General features: G+C 37.7%; 1 protein-coding gene across 1 annotated transcript in view; it reads right to left on the reverse strand.

Annotated features, from left to right (window-relative positions):
- Positions 1-22,370, reverse strand: part of LOC118823319 (peroxidasin) — a 76,775-nt gene that overhangs the window by 27,383 nt on the left and 27,022 nt on the right. Inside the window, exons 3-11 of the mRNA XM_036592840.1 lie at positions 21,896-21,967; positions 16,579-16,650; positions 9,567-9,638; positions 7,959-8,030; positions 7,135-7,304; positions 3,956-4,073; positions 2,368-2,537; positions 693-965; positions 289-405 (exon numbers count right to left, since the gene is read on the reverse strand). Coding sequence (XP_036448733.1) covers positions 289-405; positions 693-965; positions 2,368-2,537; positions 3,956-4,073; positions 7,135-7,304; positions 7,959-8,030; positions 9,567-9,638; positions 16,579-16,650; positions 21,896-21,967 — 1,136 coding nt within the window. The remainder of the gene's footprint in view (positions 1-288; positions 406-692; positions 966-2,367; positions 2,538-3,955; positions 4,074-7,134; positions 7,305-7,958; positions 8,031-9,566; positions 9,639-16,578; positions 16,651-21,895; positions 21,968-22,370) is intronic.

Genomic DNA, 22,370 nt, shown 5'->3' on the forward strand with positions numbered 1-22,370 from the left:
GCAGTTTTGTTTTGCAGAAAGATAAACTATACTTTTTTGTTAGAAACAAAACAGAAAAAGACTGCAACATGAAAATAGAATAAAGGTAATTGAACACATAATGAACTATGCATTTAATTATGTGATTACACACAACAAATATGTAATATAACTCAAACAAACAGCAAAATAACAACAATAACTCTAGATTTCTAAGGATTAAAGGTGACTGCCTGAAATTCCTTTCGGTCATTTCTTTTACTCCTCCCTTAGGAGTCTGACAGATAAGAGTCCATTATGTCGTCTTACCGCTGCGTGTCCAGGCTATGACCGGCTGAGGATACCCTGTGGCCTCACAACGGAAGTCCACCGTATGGCCTTCAAGCACAGACTGGTCCTGAGGGGTCACTGTGAACTGAGGGACAGCTGGGGCAGAAACATGTACAGAGAGGTGCAATTGATTTATAGTTAGACTAAATCAGCATTAGTTTTAGAAGTGAGAGAGTAAACAGAATTGAACCTTTGTTGGTTTCTTTTTTTGTCTTTTATCTTGTTGCCATATATGTTCCCACTGATGCACAGCACTTCAGAGCAACTTTAACGAAAATAACATATTATAAGAAAACTGATGATAATTAACTGATGTTAATTACTGTATTACACCAACACTAATATTATCCTTTCTTGAAGAGAATTAAAAACACTGATCTTACCCTGCACTATGATGTATGCAGTGGCGTGAATGGTGTCCACGTTGTTGCTGGCGAAGCAGGTGTACTGGCCCTCATCAGCTGGGTTAACATTCTGGATATAGAGACCCCCTGAGGGGGTGATGTTGATGCGAACATCGCTGGGCAAGGGGCTGCGGTCTCCTCTGGTCCATGACACCCGTGGCTGAGGCTGGCCTGTAGCGCTGCACTCCAGAGTCACGCTCTCTCCCACCAACACCTCCGTGTTCTGCGGCTGAATCACAAAACTGGGCCGAGCTGCACAGGATAACAAGGTGAAAAGTAAAAGCAGGTAAATGCATGTTTTTCACTTCTGCGACAGAAATTCAATCTGTAAATGAATAAAAATTTGACTTGATTTGATTTAATAAGAAACAAGCTTTCACACTGCAGCTGCTGAAGGTTAGCTATAAGCCGGGTGTAAAATGGCATTGTATGTTTGTTTAGGTGCCCTCGTTTTATTTTTAAATTTCCTCTTTTTTGTAACAAATGTGTTCACATTACATAGTTTAATTGGTATAAATTTGATTGAAATTGAAACTGAAATTGTTGCCTAGATTTTACTTTTTCAAGGCTTGTGAACATAAAAATCTGTTTATTATTTTTTAGGTAATCACTTGCAAGGGCAAATTCCAGGAATGTACACGACACATCAAAATGACGCACAACTGCTGACATCCTTAACATTAAAGTCAACAATACAACCTCTAATGAAATAATGGAATATTAGAAATGAACGTTACACACTGAAGAAGCCAGTATGTGTTAATGTAGCCTTACTCTACCAGGCCTTCCAACACAGCATCTATTATCTGTCGACATGTGACACTGTAGTATTCCAAACCACAATAGATAAGAATGGACAGCTTAAAATATTGTCACTGTCGGAACAAAACCTCATATCTCCAAAAAATGTATCTTTACAGGACGAGGAAAAACTATATTTAACTTTCAATCAATGGAAGTTAAGGTAAAAAGATTTTTATTCTGTGCCATTTTGGACTGTTTCTTTTAGTACCTCTACTGATACATTGTAGAGGGCAGCTGATGTTTTCAAATTATGTCCAAAAAAACAAAAAAAAACAGAATGATGTTAAAGGTTTTGTTCCAACAGTGATGATATGCTAAAAATGCAATCCTGATGGCTTAATTGTCCACCTGTATACTTTTCTAGGACTTCGCTAACATTTTTTCAATTTTCTTATTTTACAAGTGTTTTTCACATCTGGAAAACTAGTCTTTCTATTTCCAGGTTTACAGGTCATGTGGAAACCCTGTTTGATCTTTTCCAATCAGGTTTGAACCACTTTCAAATCTGCTTCTTGGTCAGATACGTAACTAATAAGCGGCCATGCACAGTGAGAACATTTCCCATGAACTGTCAAGACAGAAAGATGTGGTCAGTAAGGCTTATAATGTAAACATCGCCAAAATGACAAGTTCTCCTAACTTCAGACTCAGCAGTTTGAAGTTTGGAGAACTCTGTACGGATCTGGATTATGACCTACATGGAATGACAGTGAAACATACACAGTGAATGCCAAAGGCACAAACAGGAAATGCTGAACATCTGGTAGATCTCAGCATCTAAATTGAAAGCCGTGTATTTATGGACCATTCAGAGAGGAAGAGAGGAGCACTAGACTCCTAGAGGGCTCACATGGAGTTCCAAAGTACCGCAAGGTGACTTCTCCAGTTTTAACCTCGCCGGCAACATTTTTGGCCATGCACTGATACACGCCCTGGTCAGTCTCCCTCGGGTCCTGAATCATAAGGGTGCCATCTTCCAGAAGATTCAGACGGGTATCATCTCGCATGTTAAGGGCATTGCTGTGAAAATAGAGGAAGATGAAAGATGATCAATTCCAAAAGACACATCAGCTTTATAAACTATGTGCAATAAATTGTTACCATCATGTCAAAACCTCATAACTTTTTTATACTGTTTTTATTATGTACCATCTGAAAATGTTAGCTACCCTTTACATTGTGTTTCCAATCTGGAGCTGCTAGTATTTGTTACGACAGGACTAATATGCTTAATATATAAGTAAAAGAGAGACTATAATCCTTAGTAAATCATGCCATTTTTTAACCCTTAAGACATATCTGGAGTCACTAGTGGCCTGTAACCTCATTCTTCCCATCATGTGCATGTCCCCCATATTTTTTTTTCAGATTAGTGATAATAATAATAATGATCTTTGACAATAACGTTACACTGCCATGGTGATTGTTAGGCTTGTTGCTTGGTATGATGGTTAGCAAAACACCCCTGTATTAAGTAGGGGTGGGCAATAAAGGGAAAAATATAACATCGCAATACTTCAAGACATTTATTTTTATACAATACACTAAATGCATAACAACATTCATTTTTTTTGAGGTCTGATAAGCCTGAACAGATAAAAAATAATCAGTGGTTCTAAAAAATGATCAAAAGTTATGAAGACAATGATTTTTAATTAATGTTTCACATACTGCGCTGCACAATTAACCAGGCCTAATTATGCTCTCTTTGCAGTTAGTCAGAGTTCTTTAACGTGGAACTGTACCACTTTTAACAATCTCAGCATAATCAGGTGTAGGAAATAGTATTTATACCTTTCAATGTAAGCTTAATAAGGTGCAATTCTACATCATTTGGGACCATTTCTATTGGTCTTTTGTCGTGAAATTTAGACGGCTGCTGTCTTCAAACATCTAAAACTTAAAACAACAACTAAACAACAAAAAAAAAATGGGTTTTGTTCTGACAGCAAAGATGTGCTAAAAAATTGCATGATGGCTTAATGGCCCCTTTACAATTTTCTAGGACTTCACTAATATTTCCAGGACATTTTATCAATTTTCTTATTTTCCAGATGACTTTTCTGAGTTTTCCAGATCATGTAGAAATTCTGTCTGATTTCCAATCAAATATGAGCCACTTTCAATTCTGCAGCTTGATCAGATGAAATTTTTACAAGAAACCACAATGAGATCACTTCCTGAGGATTGTCAAGGCAGAAAAACCAGGGCAATAAGGCTTAGACATCACAACTCCTGGTTCCCATCATTATTACTATAAAAAGATTTGAGTCTGTAAATTTCTCTACGATGAACCAGTTCACATCAAACCACTCTGAATGCATCACACAGACTGTACTGAAATGGTGAAAAACGTAGAATGATAACGCTGTCATATTTCCTATCCTTACATGAAAGGATTGAAAAAACGTAAATATGAATCTACACGTTGTTCTTACTTGTTCCTCAGCCAGATGATCTGGGGCTTGGGGTTGCCCTCAGCCCTGCATGTAAAGTACACTGTGTTCCCTGACGTCACGTCCACATCCTGCGGCTCGGACGTGATCCGGGGCATCTCTACACGCAGTACAGCGATGAGACGGGTGGGGGAAGGTCAACAAAATGTGGGGAAAAGAGAAGGGGGTGGGGTGGAGAACAGAAAAGGAGAGAAAGAAAGAGAACATTATAAGACTAAACTCTAAAAAAAACAAAAACAAAAAAAAAAGTAAAGGTCCCAAAAAAAGGTTCTTTGGAACAATTTCATAGAAGAACCACTCTTAGTTTCCTAAAAGACCTTTCTAAGGAAGGTTCTTTGAGGAACCATTATTGTAAATGTGAAGCGTGAGTGTGAAGAGCCTTTGTAAAGACTGAAGAACCTCCATATAACACAAAACCTTATCCCCAAGGAACGTTTTTGTGCGAGAACTGTTCGTCCAAGCCAAGAACAAGCTAGGAACATTTAGTTTTAGGACTATAGGAAGGCTACAGAAAGAATCACTCCATAGAAGGCCAGCTGGTTGGTGATGATGATGTCCATGCCAGCTGGACAGGAATCCTTTCTCTGCCGCATGGCTCCCTTGGCCGCCTGACAGGGCAACCATGATGTCTCGGCTCAACACCAGACCAGTGGTGACTAAGGACATGTTGACAACTACTGCGTGCCAAATGTAGGGGTTTACCCAACACTAATGCCATTACATCTATTACAGCATGTACTAACACAGCCTGAAACAACTGTATGAAAGGCTGTAATGAAAAACTCCTAAGCCAAGGCTTCAGTTCACTTTAGGATTCCCACAAAGGAGACAGGTTTGTAGTGGCTTCTTATTCCATTTAATCCCAATAAGACAAAGTGAAAGGGTTTTATTTATCTGTAACCCCATCACCATCATGCTATTCTACACAGAGACAGCAAGAGGAGTACAATTCTTCTTTTTTAAATTCCATTAAAAATATTGCATTCCTTTGTCTTACAAGGCCTATCAAAAGTTTGAGGACACCTCGCCATCTTACACCATGTACATTTTTGAGATTTTGTTAACATAAAACAGCTATTTACTAATTTATCAGACACAAAATATTTGGTGTCCAAATTTTGCTTCTTTAGTTTTAAACTGAAGCTTTGAGGCTACTGTTGTGAACAAACACAAGAAGCCAACATTCTGGGGGGGAGGGCACAACACTTATTGTCTAGAATGACTGCCTGCTGCTCTCAGTTACACAGTTAAGTTTTGTTTATCTTTATAATTCATGTTTAAAGTTTCATTTTAAACTACTACAAATACTTTGAATGTATTTGCAACACTAAGCTTCATGTGAATCGGCGTCTTATTGGTATGACGAGCAGGTTTTGTCCAAATTCTTTTCCATACTATTGTTAAAAGCACATTTTGAAATATTATAGCCCAAAAATGGTTCAAACAGCTAGCTGAAAAGGTTGGAGTGCTGATAAGAGATCACAAGAGGATAAAATGAATGGGGTTTGAAATTATTCCTAAGGTATTAAGTTTGTCAGCTGTTTCTTCAATTTTGTAGTTCTTATAAAGAAAAATGGCAAGATCTAAACTGAAAACCAACAAAGAAAAACTCGCTTGCACAAACCCACATAAAAACATTCCCGCTCTGCCATCTTAAAATGCCATGGAAAGCACAGTGTGGGTTGAATGTTCATGGCTGTGCGGGCACTCTGCCTGCCCTCTCTGCACTATAGACTACTGCTCACCCCATTAACACTGTGTGACATTGTAATTACAGCCCTGTTTGCCAGCCACACTCAAAATGCCACCAGCCTGCGACACAGGCCTGCTGCCTCCCAGGGTGGCAGCGTCTCGCTGAGCCGTGGCGTGTTTTGACAGCTGCTGGAGCTGGCTGTGCATTGTTCCTGAGCAGAGAGTGGGGGAGAGTGAGATGGTGTTCAGAGGCATTCCACTATGGAGCCTATGGAGACATTAAGGGATGGATTACGCTAACAAGCATGGGCAAGCCTGCCTAGCAAATTAGCTACAGTGGTTTGTGGCTCTCTTGTAGTAAACGGGCAACCGCTGTGTGATCTTAAATATAACTCTGAAACAAAAATGTGGATTACATACAACTACTTGAAGGCAGCACGAAAGCTTTCAAACTCTTTGTTAGTGAAACATGAAGAAACTTGCTTTAGCAAGAAAAAAAGCCCCCCGTTGCTAGGTAAAGGAAATAACTTGATATGAATTAGTCCGATGCCTGGCCTGCTTTGCTGTTGACAGCCCTACCTCCAAAGAAAGCCCTGTAGGCTTGACCTTCATTTGCTTAGCAGATGCCTGAGACTTGGGGAGTTGCATTTGACCCACTACCTGCTCTGGCAGAACAGTCTATGAGTAGGAGGCTAAATATCCTAACAGTGTTACATCTGGAAACTCACTTCTTACACACCCTACTAAACCACTACAGCACCCGTTACACTCCAAAGAAGCTAGCATGCTTTAAGACCCCCTGAATATCACATGCTACAGGATAGCATGAGAGACAAAGGCATTACTCAGTTCTTATTTTCATTATAAGTGTTTGTCTGTGTGCAGAAAAACAGTGTGGGTTAGCATGGATCATACTAGAGAAGATCTACAACATAGTCTTGAACATGCACATTGAAAGTTAGGCACAGAAGAAAATACTGTAGGGTTTTTAACCCTCATAGGTCCCCCATGGTATATAGACCTATTCTTACACTTTGTTTAATTCTGCTAATTCTGTTGCTCACTCTTTTGATTATTTCTCTCCATCAACTGATGTTATGGATTGATACTATACTTGTAAATTAGGGGCGGCTATAAACATCATGAAATATGAAATTTAACATCATGTTATTAGAAGATTTTTTCTACGACACATGGCTACCTACATTTAGTATTTCTGGGGTTTGATACATTGGAAAAGAAGAACAAGCAGTGCCACATTTTAAAAATACCAACAAAAATGATGTGACCCGCTGTGACCTTTCCAGCAACTCAACATATCCCTCGCATCATCCACAGTTCCATTCAAGGAAACATTCACCCACACTTTGAACTTCAGAGCTGTTCCAGACAGGGCCTTATATACTCCTGCTCTGGGCTGCTGATATAAGCACAATTAGGTGTATATAATAGTGTGTGAATGGCCTTACCACAGTTGAGCTCCTCCGCAGTGAGAGTGGCCACAGAGCGTCCCTGCAGTCGGCTTGGGTACTCACAGGTGGCGGCTGCCTGGGCGTTGCCAGACTCTGCATACTGCTTCAGTAGATCTGCCAGCCACAGTAGCTCACAGTCACAGTTCAGTGTGTTTGAGTCCAGACGTCTGCACAGACACAAGCAGGTCTCATTAAGGCTCCAGTCAGATACATTAACTGCAACAAAATCAACCCCCGACTAGCTTAATGCTATCGGTTAGTCAACAATAAAGGGCAGTCAGTGTTTACTAACTGATACAGCATATCATATACACATATTGTATATTTCAGTCATTGTTGCTTGTTGCTTTACTGTATATTAATATTATGTCTAGTCCTAAGTGACCCTGGTGTGATTCATTAAAAAGGTAAAACTTTTTTCTAAAGACTTCTTTCTTAACAAAAGACAATGAAAATGCTGAATAAAAGAAAACACTATTAGGCAAGGTAACCCACCCCATGAATGTAAGTGGTTTGGCATTGAATCTTCAAGAACAGTCCTATTAAAATACCACTAATAGCTTCCATTCATTCTGCTTAATTGCTTTCATTCTTCCTTTGTCCAGTTTCCTTAGTAGAATTACTTTGGCTCGACATGAGACAGGTGCACTATGGTCAATGCCTTAACATCTGAATAAGGCCCAGTTTATCAGTGGCTTACAGACAGTGAGGGGCAATTGTGTATAATGCTTGGCTCTTAGAATAAGACACTGTCCTGCATCATGTGACCTTCCTGTCCTACACTGTGGTTTGCATTCAAACTTTCAGCTATAAGCACTCACAGTCTTTTCATGGACTGCAGATGGGAGAAGGTCCCCAGTACAAGGTGTGTTATTCTATTGTTGTGCAAAAACCTGCAAAAGAAGGACAAAGTGTTACGAATATTTATATAATGCACATAAATTACAGTCTCTTTCTCTGTAGTAGTTGTTACAATCAACAAATTACTTCTTGTCATTATTTCAGTGACTACTGCTTCTATAGGTCCTTTCACAGAGGTAAACAATCGCATCTGTTTTCTGCATTTAAACTGGGTGTCAGAGGTTTCTTCTGAAGTTAGACAATGGTCTAATCTCAGCTGTGATGACTATATGCTCTCCGGAAGGCAAGTCCTCCGAGACACTCTTATTTTTGTACAGGAATAAATATGGGTTTTCCCAGAGACTGTGTAATGAACTCTGTCACTCTTTACCAAACATGTATTGGAGCTCCATACAGCCTCCATCACCAGTTATTCAACCGCATTATTAAAAACAGACAATATTATTCAGTATTCAATGAATAGTGCCATCTGTCATTATGCATTGGCTGAGACAGGAGACATCGCCCTTACTGGCTAAATTAACCTACACTGCCCCAAAGTTTCCATTTAAAACTGCATCTGTATGAAAAATTCCTTGTTTTCTTTTCCAGCATTATTAGCAGCCCTTCCTGAACCTGGAGGTCTGTAAGACCCCTCTTTCTTTGTGTGAGCCCAGGTGGCTCCTCCATCCTGCTTTCTGGAGACTTCAAAAAGTGTGTAGCTAGATTCCAGAACACTGCCTATAAACAGAGTTGGAAAAAAATGGATTCAGATCTGCTACCAAACTCCAAACATCTGGTATGGAACCCATGAGGAAAGGGAGGGGGGAGAAAAAGGGAAGGATTATTTCTAATGGTCATCTCCATTGTTAGTCTAGAGAGGTATCAACTCTGACTCACATACAATTTTTGGAGGAAGTAAGCCTGAGCTACAACAAATAATCTGTCCAGATGGGAACAGAACAATTTTTCTGGAATCAGAAGATACCAAGAGACACAATTTGACATATTATATATTTATTATGTGTTAATAACAAATGGACCAATAGAAATGGTACAAAATTAAAGCTGACAGATTTTTGCTTCTCCATACAAAAATTGGTGCACTAAAAGTTGTAAGTATTTCTTAAAAAACTAACACCCCACGCACAAATGTTTGAGACAGTAAAGGCAATAGTCACGTGTTTTAGGACTACAGCTGTCTCCATATCGCCATGTGAAGCCAATTCACATTTACTACCAAGAAAAACATCGCAACTTTTGAAACCTAGCAATCACAAGGGACTCATTTAAAGGATTACTGGTCCTGAGTTTACAGGAATCTGAGAGCAAATAAAAGGTCATCCAAGTGCAGCTCCATAAAAAATTAAGACACTCCAGTGTCATGTTGGAACCATTAAGTGTTTTTCAATTCACCATCAATGCCAGGGTATTGAGCTCTCAAAACAAACAGGATTACCATCTTTCTCAAAGGCTATTCAGCATTAGTTGTTTTGATCTTGATTCCAAAGGCTCATTAACATCAAAAAGCCATCCTGAAAGGATGCTAAGGCAAGTGGTCAGAGAGATGATATCTTTGATGAACTCACAGTCGTTCAAGCTTGGGCAAATGAGTGAAGGCTTCAGGTTCTAAAGCTTCAATGTTGTTGAAATGGAGATACCTGCAAGAAAAAAAAACAACCATGCATATTTAGTATAAATACAGTGCATACAGTTCTGTTAAGATCACATATACATTTATTGTATAGTCTGGAATCTTTGGAAGACCTAGCACTGTTTTCTCATAATGAGCCTCAGTTTCAATACACAAAACTTATTTTATTCCATTTTAAACAGACCAGAAAATTTGACAGGCATATATTTTTCACTACTGTACAAACGTCAGAGACTGCCCTTCATTTATTTAACTTCCAGGCCATTAAGTACAAGTTATTCATTTTTCATCATCAGGAACAACTGATGATGATCTTTAACAGAAAACTACATAGAAACCTCAACAACTAGGTCTCTTTTTTCTAGTACCTAGTGTCCATTCTTTGTCTTTATTACAGCTTCCACTCTTTTTGTGGCACCTACTTTCAGTTTTTTAAAGAAATCTGCACAGATGTTTCTCGAGACTTCAAAAGTTCAGCCTTAGAAGTTGGTTGTATTTTCTGCTTTTTATGATCCAAGCAATCTCAAACACATTCAGTGATGTTAAGGTCTGGACTCTGGGGTGGTCAGTCCATTTTTCTGAGAACACCAGCAGCTTCTTTGTTTGACTTGCAAATGTTCTTCTTTGTCTATTTCCTTTTCTCAGTAACAGCTTCCGGACAGCTATCTTTTCAGACTCATAGTGCTAAGCTGTCTTCTCTCAGTGGAAGGATGGACAGAAACACCTCTAGATTTTTTCAGATCTGAAGCAAGAGTGGAGCTTGATTTTCTCCTCTCTCTCAAAGATGAAAGATTTAAGTACTGTTTATCTGATGGGGACAGCTTTGGTCAAACAGGTCTTGCATGGATGTTAAGAATCACTTTTCTCTGTATTTTAAATAATTTTTTGAACTCCATTTTTGGAAACTCCTGTTTCACTTATTTTCTTTTGACTTTTCTCTTTCTTATGGTCAGTGATCTTATATGTAATCTCCTCAGAAATACTTCCTGAAAAATCACTTGTACTTGATGGCTGTTCTGACTGGAAACTGAATAAACGAAGGAATGCTGTTTGAGTTTTTCACAGTGCTGTATACCAGCGAGTTACACACACCCAGAATACCCTAAGTTTTTTGATATTGTGTATAGTTGTCTCCTTTTATTTATATGGATGCAAGCATGTGACATTTTTGGGCGAGTCTCACACTGAAGATGTGCTCATTACAGCAAGGCAGCCCATGAGGGGACAATGCAGGACAACAGAGTAGAGTTCAGCCAAGTGCTATTACTGACACAGTCATCATAAATGCTCATGAGAGAAAGCAATCTCTCCATACATAACTGGCCAAATATCCAGGAGAAAACAGATCAACTTGATTTGTCACTGTTCTTTGGCAACAGCGGTGAGCCTAGCAAATCCAGCATGCTAATTCAGAGCCAGCCTGTATATATGCCAAACAGTCAAGTCTTAATTTAAAGGCGTGAGTAATCTGCTGGGTTAGATTATAGTACTTACTACAAGAAGGGTCAATCCCACAATCTGACATAATATAATGCCGTATTGCGACTTAATTGATCAATGTAAGCAATAAATATTATACATACTCTGTTAAGCACAATTAATCATGCAGGATTATAATGTGTTTTGCAAAATGCTTAGAATTAATAATCAATGAATCAGTGGGGAAGGAGAGAGACATTAATATGACAGACTGTGAAATATTTCATTTCTTCCAGCATATGTACTGCACTGTAGTTAAAAACCAACAGAGCCACATAGATAGCTGGGAAGGCCAACGCAACTCATGCACAGAACTGTCATCCACAAATAAAACACTATTACAGTTTTTAAACTCAAACCAGCAGAGGAACAGATGATTAGTGGTTTTAAAGTCTATGGACAGCTGGTTGATTTTGATGGTTATGCTTATGCTATGCTACAATTTATGTTGCAGCTCAGCATAACCACTCACGCAACATCTATTTGCCCAGACTAAACCAATTTCAGCTGAAAAGAACAAAAACTTCTCTGATAGACTGACCATGCATTCTACGAGTGCTTTGCTTATGCATGTTTGAACTACAGAGCCTTTTATTTTGCTTGGAAAATTAATGTTTATCAGTGGCATACAAGACCAAAAGCTATAAATTAACATACAATAAATGTCTAAAAAACACTGAGGTTCAAACTTGCAATCTTACTGCTGAGGACACAAAACTGAGAGTTTTCTCCTGAGCCTATTTACACTTGTCATTTCATGCATCTCATATCTGGATAACTTCCAGATAAGATTTATCCACATTCTATTTACTTCTGGCATCATAAGTCCAAGTTCAAGGAATTCTCTTTCGGAATCTTTTTGTCATGATGCTGGACGGCACAGAAATTTAGTTGCATAACTGTTTGTTATGCATCAGAATTAATTGGAAAAAATGGATGAGATTTGTAATGCAGTGGAACCTTAACATCAAGTCTGATTTGTTTTTATAAACACTCGGATGAGAAAAAAAATGGACAATTTGAGTAGTAGCAATGGTCAATTTGTCCTTTTTTAATTTAAACCCTGCAACTAAAACATACACTGGGTATAAACATTCTACAAAAAAGGCTATATAAACAGTCACTATGCTGTACTATGGTACTTATAACTTCAGGCCTTTCAGTTACACATTTAAAAAAAGATCGTTCTCCAAGGGTTCTTTAGTAAAGACAACTGTTCTATTAGAGTTCTAGAACCAAATGCATGCTTAAATGATTCTTTGTATGGTGAAATTGTTCTTTAGATTGATGAAGAACGTGTTGTATATGGTTCTATAGGGAGCCTTTTTGAAAATGGTTCTATACAGCACCAAAATGGGTTCTTCTATTGTTACAAGCTTGACATCATAACAATTGAAGAACCATTTTTTCGGTGCTGTACAGAACAGTGTACAACACACTCTTCATCAATCTAGAAAACCATTTCACCATGCAAAGAACCATCTAAGCATAACAACTTACGATTCTAAATAGAACCATTGGCTTTATTAAAGAACGCTTGAAAAAACATCTTTTCTGAAAACAAGTTTTTTCATTCATAAATATCCTTTACAGTGTAAAAGGTGACAGTAGTTATATACAGCTTTCCGTCGCCCTTTTCAATATTTTACGATATGGTAAGTAACTACTATTTAATAGGTAAATATTTAGTATTTGCAAGTAATTTCTGGTACATACTTTGCATGTACACAGTAACTTATGAAAGTACCAGTTATGTACAGCAATACTTACTCAGAGGTTAATGGTAAATATATAGTACTTACAAGTACTATTTGGTACATCCTTTGCGAGTTCAGTATGTGAGCACAAAATAACTTATGTAAGAAATACCAGGTATATATAAGTTACAAAACAGTGGTAAGTAATACAAACCACTTCAGTAAATACATGTAAACATGTATGATAGATAAGTACAGAGTAAGATAAAGTACCTTTTGTCCAGTAGAGTAATTTGTTCCACATTAATTGGTATGTTCACAAGTACGTCCACTGTAATTCTGTGGTAACAGGACTGTAAAATAAAGTGTATCTTTGTATATTAATGACACAGCAACTACCTATGTTCTCATCTTTGTGGCATGAAGAGTGTAGCCATAACTCAAAATACCAATATACCAATTAATATGGAATGTATTAATGCACTGGAAAAAGGTACTCACTGAGTACTCAGTGGTAGGCACCCTACAATTGCTATCTCTTTGTCAACTCTACCTGTAACCTACTCTTCTACAACCCCATTTCCAAAAAACGTTGTGACGCTGTGCAGAATGTAAATGAAAACAGAATGCAATGATATACAAATCATGTAAACCATGATCCATTTTTAAAGGAAAATAGTACAAAGACAACATATCAAATGTTGAAACTGAGAAATTTTATTGTTTTTTGAAAAATATATGCCCATTTTGAATTTAATGCCAACAACACGGTCCAAAAAAACATGTTTACCACTGTGTTTTATCACCTCTTTTTTTAAAAACACTCTGTAAGTGTTTAGTAACTGAGGAGACCGACTGCTGTAGTTTTGAAAGTGAAATGTTTTCCCTTCCTTACTTGATACAGGATTTCAGCTGCTCAACAGTTCTGGGTCACCTTTTGTGCGGGTCACCATAATGCGCCAAATGTTTTCAGTGGTGACAGGTCTGGACTGCAGGCAGCCAGTTTAGCACCCGGACTCTTTTAATACAGAGCCATGCTGTTGTAACACATGGAGAATGTGGTTTGTCCTTGTCTTGCTGAAATTATCAAGGCCTTCCCTGAAAAGGATGCTGTCTGGATGGCAGCAGATGTTGCCAAAACATGTAAATATCGTTCAGCATTAATGGTGCCTTCACAGATGTGCATGTCACCCATAACATGTGCACTAATGTACCCCTGTACCATCATGAATACTGGCTTTTGAACTGTATGCTGATAACAAGCTGAGTTGTCGTTAGCCCGGAGGACACAGCGTTCATGATTTCCTAAAAGAATTTCAAATGTTGATTCGTTGGACCACAGGACACTTTTCCACTTCCCCTCAGTCCATTTTAAATGAACTCTGGCCCAGAGAAGGTGGCAGCGTTCCTGGATCCTGTTTATATGTGGTTTCTGCTTTGCGTTTTAGAGCTTTAATTTGCATTTGTGGATGCAGTGATGAACTGTATTCACAGACAGTGGTTTTCAGAAGTGTTTCTGAGCCCATGCAATGATTTTCACTACAGAATCATGTCTGTTTTTAATGCAGTGCTGCCTGAGGGCCCAAAGATCATGGCCAGCAAATGCTCGTTTTTGGCCTTGTCCCCTGCATACAGAGATTTCTCCAGATTCTCTGAATCTTTTTATGATATTATGTGCTTAGATGATGAAAAGCAAAAGTTCTTTGCTATTTTATGTTGAGAAATGTTATTCTTGAATTGTTGCACTATTTGCTTGTGCAGTCTTTGTCAGAGTGGTGAACCTCTCTGCATCTTTACTTCTGAAAGACTCAACCTTTTTGAGATGCTCTTTTTTTAAACCCAATCATGTTACTGACCTGTTGCCAATCAACAGCAAGTGTTTTTATTAGCATTACACAACTTTACCAGCCTTTTGTTGCCCCTGTCCCAACTTGGGCATATATTTAAAGAACAAAACAATAAAAGTTCTCAGTTTCAACATTTGATATGTTGTCTTTATACTATTTTCAATGAAATATAGGGTTTAAATGATTTGCACATCATTGCATTTTGTTTTTATTTAAAATTTGCACAGCATCCCAACTTTTTTTGGAAATGGGGGTGTACATCACATGGGCATGTATCTGCTATAGCAGTTTGGTTGTACAACTTTTTAGCATCAAATGCTGATTTATACCTGACTTTCTCACAGTGATTATTTATTGAACTTGCAAACTATGCACCACATATTACCTGTCATTAAATTCTGTTCAAGTACTGCTGTACATACCTGGCACGTACTATATATGTACAAGATATACACCAGAAAATTGCTTGTAAGTACTACATATTCACTTACCTTACCATACAATAAAGTGCTACCAGCTTTTCCTTTTTGTCTGTGATTAATTTCACTAAAGAAAGATCTTGATATACAGTACTAATGTAGCTCCATTTGGAAGAAATAAAGGTTACATACGCAGCTTGAAAAACAAAAACTTTCACACTTGACTCTCCAACATCTCCAATGCATCTCCAACAACCTCCTGAAGTGGTCAGATAGACAATCTGTCTGCAAAGCATCTTGGTTTCTTTTACACTTGTTTTTCTCATGATTAGACAGCTTTCAAATCAGTCTCAGATGCTTGAAGTGCCTGCATGTAAAATAGGCTGATTTTCTATATAGAATCAGACTGAAAACAGTATGAACAGTATGAAATGTATCTGTAGCAAGAAGCAGATCAGAGAAAAACTATAATCAGGCTGCATAGCACAGACTTCAATGTTGAACATGGTACTCTACAGTGAACATGGACAACAACAGCATGTCTGTATAGCAAGGCAAGTAGCCTGGCATGCTGCATGTTTTAGTCACAGTGACACAGGGCTCAGCACCACACAGGTGGGTCCATTAGCATGTTTGCTGATGTTAGTTTTACACATCAGCTTAAATGCATGGCTCAGCTGTCAATATAAATGTAACCCCACATTAACTGCAATTATCTAATCTCTTCTCTGTCACTCTGAACCATGCTAGCATCAAAAGGCTACCACCAATTTTTCAAAATCTCTCCATAATTCTGTCACCGAGATAAACAAAGTCATTCAGAGTGTTCTGATGTGAAATGGCACACTGTTGAGTAATCCATCAACTCAGCTTTTCTTTACAGTGATGTTGATAGGAACCAGGGGTCTCAATATCTACAAAGTTAATATATAACCAACAACCAATGAACCTACATTGGAACCTTCCCTTCCGAGCGTTTATATGTAATCTTTTGAATTTTAAAATAGAGCTAAATCTGAAAAACAAAAAATACATTTTGGTTACTATTTTGCTTTATGACACCCTGCATGTACCTCTTCACCATAATAGATTTTTAAAACTACACTTTAAGCAAAAACCTTCTCTCAAAACTCAAACATCAGGCAGCACAATCATAACCAATTCATGCAATAACATCATGTGAGGTAACTCCTACAGATGTCTGGAGTTTCTCTAGAATGGAGCATTTTACATCAAACCTCTCTGGATGACTGTTTTACATTTTATAATTTAATTATGTAGGCATAAAAAAAATGGTGCAATTGCCCTTTGACATTAATTAGTCATTTCAATGCTTTTAAAAGCCATGGCCTTGACACAAAGCTGCATGAGCAATATGTTTGGCTCTTACTGATTCAAGTGCCACGCACTTAGGTGGCAATATCTTTCCTGAAGAATTTGACAAGGTATTATTAGTAGTAATTAGGAGATGAAAGAAGAAGGCAAGGAGGTAAGGGTTCACTTACAGTTGCTCTAGAGAGACAAGCCCCTTAAACGCTTGTCGGTCTATTGACTGGATTTCATTCTTGTACAGATAGCTGGAAGGAGAAATCATCATGTATATTAGAAAAAACACACAGAAGAACAGGATTATGCAATTACACTGAGCTAAAAGCATTTCCTATTTACATGTATGAGAGCAATTTAACATTTGCTTTTGCAGTCTGAATTGATTATATAAAATGAATAAAAGAGTCTATTGTATATTGTTATGCTTATTATTAATAAACAACTAAGAGATAGAATCGCTTCAATTGGCTAACAATGAATGAAGTATTGAAAAACCATCAAAGCGATTACATAATGTTTATTAAAATATCAGGACAGACAGTCACATATGCATGATGAGCTGCTTAATTACTCAGTACAAAAGAAATCTGTTACAAAATGAGTCAGTCTCATTACAGTGTGCTGTTTTTCACAGAGCTTTCAACATTTCATTGCTTTCCTACGCATATAAAAATTTAATTTTTATATAAATAAAAACAGATGTAAAAACATCTGCTAAGAATAAAAAAAACAGACACCAGTCCAGATGAATAAGTGTAACTCTCTGCAGATCACAGGACTGGATTGGAAGCTGACTGTTCATGCAATCTATTTTCAAGCCCTGGAAACACTGTTTAGTGATACAATATCTTATCTAGCCCCCTTTATGAGGTGTAACAGGGGCTGAAGTAAAGGTTCTATTGAGAATTTTGTGTTTTCACAAATATAGAAGGGTATTTGAGTTGAAAAGAATGATTCAGTACAGGGACAATGTGAACATGAGGCATACTTACCCTGCTGACAAGACAAAAGAACAAATATCAAAGCATACTGGAAAAATGTCAATAAATTTGATCAGATTCAAATGTTTTCCATATGAATAAAATATGTTTCAACCACACAGCTATTGCCAAAATCAGTAAACTAAAGATGAAATTGATATAAGGTACTCATATTCATGTAGTTATGTACAAATGAACAGTGAATTCAGTACTTTTTTCGGTATAGTACAAGAGAACATATTTTGTTTTACAGGTAAGCAGTTGTGTAATCTGAAGTTAAAGCTGCATGTGTACCATGGAGGCCCTGATTTGACTGGACCTGAAGGCCAAGGTATTGTCTATGTCTGGAATGTTTTGCTTTATCAATCAGAAAGGAATGTGAGGTGCTGTCGCCGGGTGACTGCACACACACACACACGCACTTGAAAGTCCTCCACATCACAGCTCGGCACTGCTAAAGCAGAGACGATCCATGGGAAACAGGAATTGAGTGCTTGGAGTCTTCCCTCTGGGAGCGGGGGCCGGGGTGGTCAGCTGTTCAGAGTTTGGTCATGTAATCTAAATGCTCTTGTACCTCCAGCATTGCATCGCTGAGAACCACAATGACTCCATTTCCCACATATTATGCTCCACAAATGCAGACTACACAGTTCAGTCGTCCTTAGTCGACTTAGAAAAATTAGAGCCTAAGACATCTACATTAATTTGGCCATACAAACTGAGTAAACAGCAAAACGTATGAAATATTTACAGCTTAATACAGACATAAAAATAAACTCTAACAGGGATGTATTATGACATCGGAATCATAACAATATTGGCAGATATTTCCTGAAAAAATAATTATCAGCACCGGCCAGATGTTTAGATTTGACTGAAATTTTAAAGCCATATTTGATGATGTATTTGTTGTACTCCAGAACAGCAGAACATTTAGGTGATGTTGGGTTTCTACATTAAAATATGTGCATTTGATTCATTTTACTGCTTTTGCAACCCAATACAACCAAACATTACATCTCTCTAAAATGCTAATTATAAAATTTAGTCCCATTTTCTATATTTTAAAAATGTTTATATATTTGCATCGCCATCAGGCTAGAAAAATATCAGCTATTGGCATCAGCTCACATTTCCCACACTGACCCCTACAATCTAACATTAAAATATAATTTCAACATAAATTTTATCTAAATATTTCAATAATAAAGCTAAAAGAATAACAAGGAACCTTGATTTTCACACACCAGCACCTGGACTCACTGCAGCGTCAAGTTGCTATCAACTCTGCATGTTTTTTGGTAGAGAGAAGTACAGGCTGAACCCCATAAATTACTGAAAATATCTGTTTTCTCAAGCAGCCCCTCAGCTTCAAACATTTCTTTGCTAAAAGCTCTGCTAATAGCTAGTTAGAGGGGAGTATCTGAGAGGAGTATCAGCAATAAAATTCCACGACAGTCAATTTCACAGTAAACTATAACAGATCCAAAATTCTTAAAGGAGTCCTACATTTTTCCTTGCTTTTTTAAGTCCACTTATTTGTGTGGTTTTCATAATTTTTACATGACTACCAACCTTTCCTCTTTAGAATTAAATAATATTAAAAATAATATTAATTATTAATTCAGTGTGCCTAGAACTGATATATGTATATGACCTCTGTTCTGACTGGCTGCCCTGCATTTTGCCTCATTCAAAAAGCAGTCTGGGCTGAAACTGGGTGGGTGGGACTAAACTGATTTTAATACCATATGTAATGAATTCAACCTCCATATCTAGACTGCATAGCATGTAGAGCAAAACTCTGTAACTGCAATGTTTACATCAAATTCTTTTTTAAATCAAACTGATTTTTGAGGAACATTCCATCTTCCATAATATGGGTCCTTTAAATAAAATCAATACATATAGTTTGAACTGAAACTACACAGCAGGGGTCATGCTAAGGTCTAAGGCTGGTTTACTTTCAAAACTAATCTGCCTCGACTCAGTTTGAGAGGGCGCAGGCTGGGTTTAAATTTCATGACTTAACTGTAGCTGCTCCACGGTGTTTGAGGAGGTGACAGAAGTAACTTTTTTGACAGTCATTGACTTTGGGGAGCTTGTTAAACTCTCTGAAAAGGATGGAACTGGTTCTAGTGTAAGTATGAAATGGAAGCTGTGACATACCTTGGCAGACTGCTTGATCATATGATAATATTTGAAAAAGCTACACCATTTGAGCAGAGGTCCTCAAAGGTCAACTGTGAGATGACACCACAGTGACCCAGGATGAGGCTCTGATCCCCAAGTCTTTAGAGCAGCATGCTCACTAATTACACTCGGTTGTAACATGTTTAGTCACCACTGCAATTACAGGACACTTAAAGGCAGACAGAAACAGCAGCGCCCTAAGAGATCACCGCCCCTCCCCACTGCACAACACAGCCCGTCACTCCTAACACGGTGCTGGAAGTGACACTTGGGTGTAATGTTTGCGGTTAGTGACTTGATACTGAATTGACCGTCAGGCTGTCTGTGCTAGGTGAGCTGCTGGATACCTTCTGGAATGTAAGTCTTGTGTCATTGGCTGGTTTCTGTTTCTTATTATTTATCTTCATATATGACTGCATAACCTGGAGGGAATGGTCTACTTTGAAACTATAATATTTATAAAACTCCATCAATCAGTTTTCCATGATATGGGCCCTTTGAAGATGGCCTGAACTGAAAATATACAGCATGGGGCATGGCCTTGTGCTAATTTCTAACCCTGGTTTACTATCAAAATTCACTCTCAAATTTACTTAATAAATTTGAGAGTTTACTTAATAAATTTGAGAAATTTACTTGAGAGGGCTAGGTTTAAATGACCTGGTGCTGAATGGACTGTCACACAGTTTGTGATAGCTGAGTTGCTGGATATCTTCTGAAATGCCTCAGACTGCAAAAGAGTACCCCGCTGAAGGTGATGGACTAACTGCTGTCTTTTTATTTCCACTTGAAATGCGACTGAACATCTCTGACTCTTTCATTCAGCCACTCAGCAAACGAGCTAACGCTAGCGTTTTGCACTGTACATTGTATACATCTGTACATTGCATTATCTGTGCTTATTTGTGGCATTGCAGTATAAAGGTTATGACAAAACAAAAAGTTCAACCGACATACCACCCATTACTAACTGTAGGCTTCTTTTTTAGGTGATAGCACTGGTGTGAGGAGGCTAATTCTGCAGTATAAAGTTAGCACCACACAGAGGAATACGTTCAAAAATGTTTTTTACTTAAAAACATGTCTTATTATTTTAAAATAAGTAAGAAAAATCAGTAGGTTTTTGTTTTGGATAAGTAACCAGGGCTGCTTCTTCAGATGGGCTAATGAGCTTATGCTAACTTTAGAGCTAACCGCTATAATGTTTAACGCTAATGAGGATGTCTTCTACACACATTTTTTTGTAGTAGCAAAGTGTAATAAAAATACATATATAAACTCACAAATTCAAAGAAATCAGTCACATTTTACAGACCTGTTAATTTCATAAAACTGCCTTTTCACAGCTTTGTTAGCCTGCATATCTTCACCATCTTCCGATGATGGAACTTAATGAATACTTGAATAGTGATTTCAGTATTCCTGTGACCTGGAATGGTTAATCGAGCACTACACTACCTGTGTACATCCCTATTAATTATCGGTTATAGTTACCAGCCCTGTCATTCCATACTGATGCAGCCCTAAGCATCATCTGGAGTAACAGACTTTCGTGAAAACGGTATTTTCCCCAAGTCCTTTTGCCACTTTGTCGACTACACTTCACAGTGACACCCTGAACCAATCTCATTTTGGTCCAATAAAATGCATATTACTGTTTAAAATGTCTTATTATAAGAATGAACAGCTCATCTCAGTGTCTAAATGGTTTCAGTTTTAAATATATTGCCTTAACAAGACTCTTTAAAACTGCATGAAAGGCAATTATGATGGTCCACTCACAATTGTAAGCTAATCCTGAGTCTGGTATGTCTACAGATGTGTGAAGAGGTTAAGTGAGGAAAAGCAGGTGTTAAATTAAGGAGAATGAAAGCAGACATTTCAGACATACTGGCTGTATGTAAATGTAAACACAGACAGAACTCAGCAGCACAGCTGAGGCCTGAGGTTTCTTAATGGATCTGTGACTAACAAAGGCAGGACTGTGTAAAGGGCTGCTATTCAAGCTGCCTCTCTCCTCCCAAATGCCTTTAGGTGACTGCTTTCAGACACATAAATTCCCATAGTCCAATTTTATGTCTGAGATTTGCTTTCTTCATCAAACAACGGTAGTCAAGAGAAATTCAAAACATGGAAATAACATTTCATGGAAATTTGATTTTTTATCAACTGACAAGTGTGAATTAAATGGGGATTTCACTCTGAATGGTTACTCTTTTGATATTGATGTAGCATAACTGTATGGAACATGAATAACACATAACTCTCCCAAAAAGTCAAACTTAGGATTACGTGTGAAGTAATGCATATACAAACTCACAGATACTTCAGGTTTTCCAAGTCTTCAAAGGCTCCTCTTGGGATTCTTCGTATGTGGTTGTTGTTTAAAAGGCTTCGGGTGAAAAAAAGAGCAACAGTATAAGCAATTTAAATTGATGGTTATACAGAGTCATACATCATGCAATGTGTCAAACAACACTTTCAGAGCACAACAAGCATTTATTCCATGCAAGACAAGTTACACCAGTTTCTAGATCCAGATTTAGCCAAGTTCAGAACTAAATTAAGTTTTTTAATTCACACAATGAAAAGTGAACACATTCTGAAAAGTGAGGCTCATAATTAGGCTTAATCTTGTTCACTGTATACTGCCTAAATATCTAAAACAAGATTATTCGAAATAATGATTAAACCTTTTTTCATCAGAAGTAACAAGGATAACTTGCAGTGTGAATGGAAGCAATTCAATATCATCAGACATACATCGTTAACAGCTGCAACAGCAGAACAAATCA

Source organism: Colossoma macropomum, unplaced genomic scaffold (assembly GCF_904425465.1).
Source record: "Colossoma macropomum unplaced genomic scaffold, Colossoma_macropomum, whole genome shotgun sequence".
Lineage (NCBI taxonomy): Eukaryota > Metazoa > Chordata > Actinopteri > Characiformes > Serrasalmidae > Colossoma > Colossoma macropomum.